This window comes from Xenopus tropicalis, chromosome 8 (assembly GCF_000004195.4).
Source record: "Xenopus tropicalis strain Nigerian chromosome 8, UCB_Xtro_10.0, whole genome shotgun sequence".
Taxonomy (NCBI): Eukaryota; Metazoa; Chordata; class Amphibia; order Anura; family Pipidae; genus Xenopus; species Xenopus tropicalis.
Genome location: NC_030684.2, coordinates 39,087,317 through 39,097,781, shown reverse-complemented (window position 1 = coordinate 39,097,781; position 10,465 = coordinate 39,087,317). Strand labels below are relative to the sequence as shown.

The window sequence follows — 10,465 nt, the reverse complement described above, 5'->3', positions numbered from 1 at the left end:
AACAAACAACTGCTTTCTAAACTAAAGGTGGCCATACACTGGCCGATTGTCCCTGCCAATTCAGCAGCTTATCGGCCCGTGTAGGGGCAACAATGACTGGCCTGCCCGACTGATATCTGGCCTGAAATCATCCAGATATCGATCGGGCAGGTTAAAAAATTCAGTCGGATCAGGGACCACATCGGCTCGTTGATGAGGACCCCGAACACATTACAGTCATTATAATTCGATTGTTTGGCCCCAGAGCCAAACGACCGAATTAGCCTAAATTCCCCTGATATCGCCCACCCGTAGGTGGGGATATCGGGAGAAGATCTGCTCGCTTGGCGACCTCGCCAGACGAGCGGATGTTTACGTGTATGGCCACCTTAAGGTCTGATGATCTTAATAATGTTGTTTGTACGTGGATAAGAAACTGGCTATAGAGTGGTTGGCAATAGTACATTCTCTGCTTGGGCCCCCTTTATTTAACTTGCTTTTTAATGACATTGGGAGGGTATTATAAATAATGGGTCAGTGTTTGCAGATGACACAAAACTTTTCAGCCAAACTTATTCCATCCAGGATGTGGCATCTTTGCAGCAGGATCCTGACAAACTGGCAATCTGGGCAGCTAAGTGGCAGATGAGATTTAATGTAGATAAATGTAAGGTCATGCACCTGGGATGTAAAAATACGCAGCCACTTATACCATTATGCAAAGAACTTTGGAGTCCTTGTAGATAATAAACTTGGCTGTAGGAAGCAATGCCAGGCAGCAGCTGCAAGGGCAAACAAGGTTTTGGACTGTTTTAAAAGGGCCAGAGATTTGTGGGAGGATGCGGGTCATTTTCCTTTGCAAAGAACAGGTAATGCCCCATATAAAATATACCTAGCCTTTTTGGTCTCCTCTCTCCAGTGAAGACCTCTCAAGGTGCTCATGGGGTGATTTGATAACTATGTATAACTATACTTTCTTTACTTTACTATGCCCTTCCAGCAGACACAAGGGCATCCATTCGATTAGAAGAATGGAGGTTCCATCTTAAAGTGATACTTACATGAAAAAAATACTTTTCGTAATATTAATGTGCATAAAAAACTACCTATAGGTCGGTTTTCACTGATAGGGCTCCTTTTGTAAGTAATTGTTAACTGAAGTTCCTAAACCTGACAGTTTTGCCAACCTGACTGTCCCTTCTCAACCTGACAGTTATAGCGTCTAATGCTAATGGACATGGGGGATCAGATAATGTAAAAGCATTGGGCAAATACTTTTATGGAAAATTGTAAAGCTCATGCAAAGACAGTGTTATGATATATTTTAAAAAAAACAGTTTAATTTCTGATGTCAGTATCTCTTTAATCAAGACATAATTTTGACAGTGAGAGCTGTGAAGTTGTAGAATTCTCTTCCCGAAATGTACTGACACATACATTAGATAACTTTTAGAAAGTGAGAAAAATACAGAGTTACTGAAATTAGCTTTTAATACAAAAGTTTACCCAGGGACTGTTCCGATTGCCCCCTGGGAGTTAGGAAGGAGTTCTTCCCCCCCTAAGGCAAGTTATAAGAATTTCAGATGGGTTCTGTGGCACCGAGGGCCGGAATTTTTCTGGCCTACACGGTGGAGGGCCGATAATGGAAACCAGTTTTGACCACTACCCCTTTTTAAACCACACCCATGTTATCACAAGAGCTTTTAAGACCATACCCACATTAATGGTGGTAGCATAGCAAAAACCCAAATGGTTGGTGCTCACTGTAGGGATATCACCCTTCATTAATATGTGCTACAAATTTAATTTTGTTGATCGTTTCCCTTGATGGACATATGTCCATATTGCAACGCAGTCATGCTATCTGCTATCTGAAAACCTGTTAGGCTCCAGAATACAGCTACAACATTTCCTGTGGTGTTCTATTTAAACAAATAGTTCTTCATTTTAAATAATTCACTTTTTCTATGTAATAATAACACAAAATCTTGTTGATGGTAAAGCAATCCTATACAGGGCTGGATCTAGGGGCAGGCCTAGGGTGCATCAGTGGGGGAGGAGAGCAAGGCAAATACATCTTCTGTCTGTCTTTTTCCCTAGTTCAGGACCTGGTTGACCATGAGAATTGGCAGAAGGCTGTCAGAGCGATTGCCAGCTATTTTTACAAGTGTGGAGTGTTTGTATTGAATATCCCTAACTGCTCATCACTGTGCATGGGGGGCAGAGAGGTGCAATTGAGGGCCTTAAGCTCCATTCCAGCTTGGCCCAGTACTGATCCTATAGATTATTTAGTCTAAGTTTAGGCAAGGTTGGTCACATTTACTAAAGCAAATAAAGTGCTGTCTTGTATAAAAAAGGGCATTGACTCAAGGGATGAGAACATAATTTTGCCCCTTTATAGGTCCCTGGTAAGGCCTCACCTTGAGTATGCAGTGCAGTTTTGGGCTCCAGTCCTTAAGAAGGATATTAATGAGCTGGAGAGAGTGCAGAGACTGTAACTAAACTGGTAAAGGGGATGGAAGATTTAAACTATGAGGTGAGACTGTCGCGGTTGGGGTTGTTTTCTCTGGAAAAGAGGCGCTTGTGAGGGGACATGATTACTCTGTACAAGTACATTAGAGGGGATTATAGGCAGATGGGGGATGTTCTTTTTTCCCATAAAAACAATCAACGCACCAGAGGTCACCCCTATAGATTAGAGGAACGGAGCTTCCATTTGAAGCAGCGTAGGGGTTTTTTCACGGTGAGGGCAGTGAGGTTGGGGAATGCCCTTCCTAGTGATGTGGTAATGGCAGATTCTGTTAATGCCTATAAGAGGGGCCTGGATGAGTTCTTGAACAATCAGAATATCCAAGGCTATTGTGATACTAATATCTACAGTTAGTACTAGTGGTTGTATTTATAGTTTATGTGAGTGTATAGATTGGTAGGTGTGGGTTAGGTGTGCTGGGTTTACTTGGATGGGTTGAACTTGATGGACACTGGTCTTTTTTCAACCCTATGTAACTATGTAACTATGTAACATTATAGGCCAGGTGAGTTCATTGTCTGCAAAACCCCAGGTCCCAGGCATTGTGGAACTTGGAACTATGTTTAACTGCCTATGGAACATTTGTTGCACAGATACTAACAGCTATATAACAGCCTAGCACCTATGTTCAGTGTACCATGCTTTCCCATCACCTGCATATCAGACAGGAAAAAGGGGACTCACCTACACAAGTTTATTTTGTTTGAACCAAAACCTGCTACAAGCTATTCTGCCCAAAGATTCAACAAATTTGTATTTATTTACGGAAGCAGAAACTGCAATTGTAGCTCCGACTTCATCCAAAAAACTTTATGAGGCAGTGCCTCCAATGTCCACATAAATAATTAATGGAATGGCCCTGTACAGTTAACTTACAATCAAGGCACATCCCGGCTTATTGTAATGAGAAATGACAAAAGACAAAAAATGAGACCATAAGCAGCTGCTGCCAATAAGACAATGGCTTGTTAAACACCATTGAGTGAAGCATTTTCCTAACCATGATGTATTTGGATATATATTGGAACACTCCTAATGGTTTCCACATAAAAGTGAGAGTAAATAATGGGAGGCTTAAGCAGGTTGTGTGTGAACATGTAATTTGTACAGTACATTCAGTTTCTGATGGACCTGTATAATAAATTGTGTATGTGTTGCACTCTTAAATGATCAAGTCACTTTGCACATAGTTTGACTGAGCAAAATAGGAAACTGTGCTGACAAAAACCTGATTCAGTCTATGTACTTTGTCATCATCTGACTCCAAATACCTGCCAAGCAATCCAACCAATCAACCTTCTTGCCATGACCTGTGTATTGTGTATGGGAATGGGAGAGACTACTGATGAATGTATGCAGTGCAAGTGCAGGAAGAAATAAAACATAAATTATATTTATATATGTTTTATGCGGTAAGAAAAAAATATATAATTGCACTGCCCCAGTCCCAGTGGATCTTTGGAGTACTACTTACTACACTGCTTAAAAGGGTTTCTAGTGCTTGATTTCTTTTTCCCACCACATGGAACAGGAATAATTGAGGAGAGGCAGAGCCGCTTACTAGCCTCATGTTTATATTTTTCTAAAGGAACCAGGTCAGTACGGGTGGAAGAACTAACTGGATTTTTTAGAGAGTGATTTCCCATAAAATATAGATAGGCTGCTGGTTAAAATTTAATATCTGAGTGTCTGCTTAGTTCTAGAAATGATGCCATAATCCGCAGGGTGAGTGCAATTGAATAAAAGAATTTAGATATGGAATATTGCTAAAACCGTCTCATTAAGCGCGGTCTCATAAAGCATAAAGTGCTTCAGCTAATGGTGCACAACTGTTATTAGAGAAATTGGTTACCGGGTTTGAATTGATATAGGTATGGCATCTGTTGTCTGAAATGCCTGAGAGCTGGGGATCTATGGGAAATGAATCTCTCTGTGATATGAAGCTCCCTGTGTAGTTTGCTACAAAACAGTTAAAGATTAAAAAACCCAATAGGATTGTTTTGGCAACAATGTGGAATTATGCACAAAGGTACAGGTATGGGATCCGGTATCTGGAGAGTCATTACCCAGAAAGCTCCAAATTACGGGTCATCTCCTATAGACTTCATTTTAATAATAATTCAAAATGTTAAAATACATTTCCTTTTTCTCTTTACTAATAAAACAGTACCTGTACTTGATCCCAACTAAGATATAATTACCCCTTATTGGGGGCAGAACAATCCTATTGGGTTTATTTAATGGTTAAATGATTCCCTTTTCTCTGTAATAATAAAACAGTACCTGTACTTGATCCCAACTAAGATATAATTACCCCTTATTGGGGGCAGAACAGCCCTATTGGGTTTATTTAATGGTTAAATGATTCCCTTTTCTCTGCAATAATAAAACAGTACCTGTACTTGATCCCAACTAAGATATAATTACCCCTTATTGGGGGCAGAACAGCTCTATTGGGTTTATTTCATGGTTAAATGATTCCCTTTTCTCTGTAATAATAAAACAGTACCTGTACTTGATCCCAACTAAGATATAATTAATCCTTATTGGAGCCAAAACAATCCTATTGGGTTTATTTAATGTTTAAATTTCTTATAGATTTAATGTATGGTGATCCAAATTACAGAAAGATCCTTTATCTGGAAAGCCCCAGGCCCCAAGCATTCTGGATAACATGTCCAATTCCATGTACAGTTGTTTGTTTAGATAGAACCCTATGGCAATGAGCGAATCTCTCCAGTTTCACTCTTTCAAAAGATTTGGCAAATGGGGAAAAATTTGCGATACGGCAAAAATGCTGCGCGTAAAAAAAAATTGTTGCATGCAGTTTTTCAACGCACACGTCAAAATTGTTGCGAGTACAACAATTTTTTTGGCATGCACTCTTTTTTGCTGCAAACAACAAGTTTTGACGCGTACAATAGTTTTCCGGAGCGTCGAATTTTGTTTGTTTTGCAAAATAATCCGCCAATGGCAAAATGCATAAATTTGCCGCAAATCCATGCCTGCCAAATTATTTCACCCCTCATGAGAACCCTATGGGAAAAAAAGGCATTTCAGAGCTTTCTGGATAACAAAGTTCCATAAAATATTTAGTTTTCTATGCTTAAAGGAAAACTATACCCCGAACAATGTAGGTCTCTATAAAAATACATTGCATAAACCAGCTCATATGTAAAACCCTGCTTCATCTAAATAAACCATTTTCATAAAAATATACTTTTTTAGTAGTATGTGCTCCTGGGTAATCCTAAATAGAAAATTGCCATTTTAGAAATTAAAGGCCGCACCCTGGGATCATAGGATTCACAGTGCACACAAACAAGCCAAGGCACACATACATGCTAGGCCCCATTAGCCAATTAATGGACAGAGTTCTGCCTTTTGCTCCCACTTCCTGTTACAGTTAGAGCTGCATCACTTCCTGTCAGCTGATCTCTGAGGGAGCGCACAGCCCATCACTAAATGGTGGATCAAGGGAAAGGATGTAAAAGGGCAATATTTACTGATATATATGTTTGGTGAAATAATTTATATTATGTCAAGTGACCTATTAAAGTATCTGTTGGTTAAGTATTCATTCTGGGGGTATAGTTTTCCTTTAACATTTTTTATTCCAAAAACAGAAAGGTAGGCCACATCTAGAAACTGCAGCCTGCAATCTTTGCAGCCCAGGAACAGGAACTTATATGAAATGTCCCAGATCTGGTAACCTTAACATACTGACAAATGGTGAGTTTCCCAGTAAGAAGTCATGAACCCTTTAACTGTGAATGTGGAGATGACCCATTGGGTTGGTCAAAAGAAGTAGATTGGGTGAACCTGTCAGGCCAGTTAGAGTGAGTGGTTTGTATTTAATTTCTTATGTAACTAGGAAAGTCCACACTTACTGGGATAGGGTGTGCGGGTTGGCAGCTGGGTCAGCCTTGCACCAGTTAATATTTGTATTGGCTGGCATACCTAGTGGGAAAGACTGATGCTTAATCAGCTTTGGCTCTGAAATGCTACCTAGAAATGTTAATTTTAATGGCACACTGATGGGTATAATACATGGGGTAAGCTCCCATTTGCACTATATGTGCATGTAGCACCAATTTCAAATTCTTATGGATACTGGGGCATCATGTTATATTCCTAGGGAAATTAAATGTCATTGCAATACCTACAGTTTGGGAGGGGTAACTACTTATTTTTGTAACTGGCAAGTTGTCTTGAAAAGGCTGTTCCAAGGCTAACACGAGAAGCCACTGGCAAGGTTGGTACTGGAGGGTTCTATCTGGGAGAGGGGTGTATTGGAGTTCCCAGCCCCATGGACCTTGAGGCAAAACTTATTTTGAGTTTGGGATATTTTTTTACTTGCCTACATGTGTACAGTTTGTCATTGTGTTTACATAGTTAGAAAAACTTCAACATTTCTACCAGGTTGGGCTCCTGTGCCTTTCTTTGTAGTTCTTTATGTCAATGTCACACCTTATTTGGGAGTGAGTGGGACTGCTGTGGTAGCTAAAGTTACAATTATAATATGATAACTGATGATAATGTTTTATATAAGTATTTCACCATTTGTTATGAATTAAGATAAAAAAATATAAGTCCACAAACAGGGGCTTGAACCAAAAAAAGTCCAAAACCACTACAATCCACCAGTCCAAATATATTTAAATATAATTTTATTTCTTGTAAAGATGCCAGCTTCTTTCTATCCACCACAGCCAAACTATTATACAACATTGCAGGTTGCTTCTCAGAGTATGGCTTCATGCAAGGGCGATGATTTGGAGTGCTTTTGGAAATGATTATTTTGGTCATTTTATCTAGCAAACGCTTAAAAAGGCTTCTCAAACTAATACATTGATGGTAATCTCAATATCCAAGTTATAGTCTGTTGCTATTAAGTGAGACATTTAGGGTTCCTTCTTTAGGATGCCTATGACACAGTGTTACCAAGGTATGCTTTGGAAAAACAGATCTTGACATACATAGGTCTTATTGGTTCTTAAAGCACAACTGAAGACTATGGGGTACAGACAAGCTGTAATGTATGGGTATTCCTAGACTGACATGAGAAAGTCACGTTCCACTCGCTTGAGCATGGTAAACCAGTTCTACTCAAAGCTGGTATTTCCTGAGGAGATCGTTTTGCCAATTTCTTTTCTTGTTAGGGAATTCCACTGGGATTTTGATTTTACGAAATTCTTCAATACATTTATTCAGCTCTACCTCCAGAGTTTTCTTCTCTTCACTGGGCTTGCTTTCTTCTTGTGGGGTCTCCGGGGAATTCACAGTGCCATTTTCCTTCACCTCCTCTTGTATGTTGTTCCTGTCTGATGTGCCATTTTCCTTCACCTCCTCTTGTATTTTGTTCCTGTCTGATGTGCCATTTTCCTTTACTTCCTCTTGTATGTTGCTCCTGTCTGATGCTGTTACTTCACCTTCGTCCGCGGGGGACTGACTCAAGTCTAGTGTATTTACATTAGGAGGGCATTCTTTCTTTGGTGTTGAGTTGAAGACTTCTGTGGGAAGAATATCTATAGTTGGAACATCTGTGGAAATTGTTGCTGAGCACTGACTGTCCAAGCTGGAGCTGGAAAGATCATTTCCACTGTCCGAATCATGTTTTTCTTCTGCAAATAATGCTGGTTGGAAGTCAATTTCCTTCATTTCATCTGTGGCTTCTGTGTCTAGAGATATAATGAGAGATATCTGAGCTGGAGGAGCTGCAATAATGGATCAAACATTGTATACAGAGCAGAACAGAAAAACTATTGCTGTATTACAGTATGCGTGGAGACTAGAGAGTTAAAGGAGAAGGCAAGTTACAATCACTGAGGTGTTCCAAATGCTAGGCACCCCCCATTGATTGTAATCGCAATTGTACATGCAATCGAGTGATCATCTTCCTTCCCTTGTCTATCTTCGGGATCCCAGTGCAAGTGCATGCACAGTATAAGAGCCCAATTTGTTGTTTATATTCGACTTTTCGCTCTGCTGCGCAAAGGGAGAAGAAGGAAGAGGATTGCTTAACCACAGATTCCCAGGGCCCGTGTGGTTTTTATGGAAACAGGAGCACCAGCCCAGGGTATCAGTGATTGCAAACACTGGGGGTGTCTGACACCTTGTTTGTGGAAAGTGTTATATTTCTAGCATTAGCCATTGCCTATAGACTCATAATGTAGCGGTTTCACATTGTAATAAATTACACTTTTTTTGAAAAGGTAGTTCCCCAATATATATATACTATTGCTACTATGCAAAGAAAGAATCATCTATGCACAGAATAGGCTATGCACCCACACATGGCAGCACTATATAAACAAATGCTAAAAAATAATATAATCACTTTACTTAAAGTCTTAGGTATAGTGTTACATTTCATAGAGCACATAGCACAACCCTCATTACCAATGACTTTCAAAACCCCCATAATATTCTTTGCATTTGACAAAAGGCAAGGCATTTAAAAATGTCACTTGGTTGCACACCGCTGTGTCTGAAAGAAGAGCCCCGGGGAGCTTTGCAGATGGATCAGGACACCAGTGACACTGTGTGCGATAGGCAAAGTGACAGATGTCTTTGTTTATACCTTGCAGATGCAATACTAAGGACCACATGAATAAAGAAAATCAATTACTGCACACCAAGCCTTATTATTTAAAGGCAGAGCAGGGTTCCTGCAACATTGTAAAAAAATACAGTCATTTTATGGAAATGTTACATGTAGAATATATCAGGCCAACCTGCAGTTCCCATCAGCACTTAGCGGGCCCCTAGGGTCCAAAGACAAATAAAACAACAGTGGGGATCAGCTCATTTTTTAAGGGAAAGGTAAAAATTAATTCAGTAAAGCAGAGACAATCCTGCATTTGAAGTATTTCATATCAACAGGGGAACCTATCTGGCAATTTATTTGCCCAGCTGATAATAATAATTAGCTTGGCAGGGGGTACTTATAGCCATATGATACAGTGCGAGTGCATTCCCCACTAGACAGCTCGGTGGCAATGGGCATGTCTACTTCAGCATTTAGTGCAAACTAAGTGCACAGGGGTATATTTTCTATATAGACACACTAATGATTTGTGGGGGACAGACCTTGGGTTTTATATGTATAAATGTGCTGATCTGAATTGCATGTGTAGCTTCTTGTAAAAGACGACAGATACACCTGCTGAGCAGTAACTTGGTTGCTTTATAAAACTTGCAATAAAAAAGCATAACATGTCTGCAACAGAAACTTTTCACAGAGAAAAAAACACACACAGGAAGTGTGGAATAATCTCTGTTGTATTCCAACAGAATGTGGGAACCCTCCAATAAATATTTTGTCCTGGGCTCAGCTAATAGATTGTAAGATTTTTGGGACAGGGACCTCACCTGAATAGTGTATTGAAATCACCTAAGCACTTAAGCATTGATTTATTTATTCTTACTGTCTAATTTATTATAGCTATACCCCTGTTTTGTGTTAATGTTTTGTAAAGCATTGTGGTGCTATATATATATATAAATAAATACACCCATGTCTTAAACTGGTCCTGGAGAACTATCTGCCATATTACACACTCATTTCCGAGTGCACAACCATGGTATAAATATAAATAAATATAAATATTCATATTCAAATCCAAGCCCGTTACCTGGTACGACGGGAGACGTTAGTAGAAGCTCAGACATTGCTTCCACATCAGGCTGAGATCCTGCTGCACCTGCCATAGAGAAATACAAATATGAGGGTGGATTTATTTTTATTTACTTTCCTTGAAGTAAACTTCCTATGATAGATTTACAGCTGGTTCAGCACAATGACGCAGGGCTGATTCTGGAATAGAATAAACATGAGATTATTTGTATTTAACAGTTCACATTCTGCATTTCTATGGATGTCTCACTGAAAGAGGCACTCAGATAAGTAATATAAACATTTTCAAGACTGCTCAGCAAGTCCAATTGCTTTAT

The 10,465-nt window shown here is 39.6% G+C and overlaps 1 protein-coding gene across 1 annotated transcript; it reads right to left on the bottom strand.

Annotated features, from left to right (window-relative positions):
* Positions 1–7,148: 7,148 nt before the first annotated feature.
* Positions 7,149–10,210, bottom strand: LOC105948180 (BTB/POZ domain-containing protein KCTD16-like). Its single transcript, XM_031892359.1, has 2 exons — positions 10,147–10,210; positions 7,149–8,190 (listed from the first exon to the last, which is right to left on the bottom strand). Exons 1-2 carry the CDS (start codon positions 10,181–10,183, stop codon positions 7,619–7,621), a joined length of 609 nt encoding a protein of 202 aa, XP_031748219.1. The 5' UTR covers positions 10,184–10,210; the 3' UTR covers positions 7,149–7,618.
* Between the last annotated feature and the right edge of the window lie 255 nt (positions 10,211–10,465).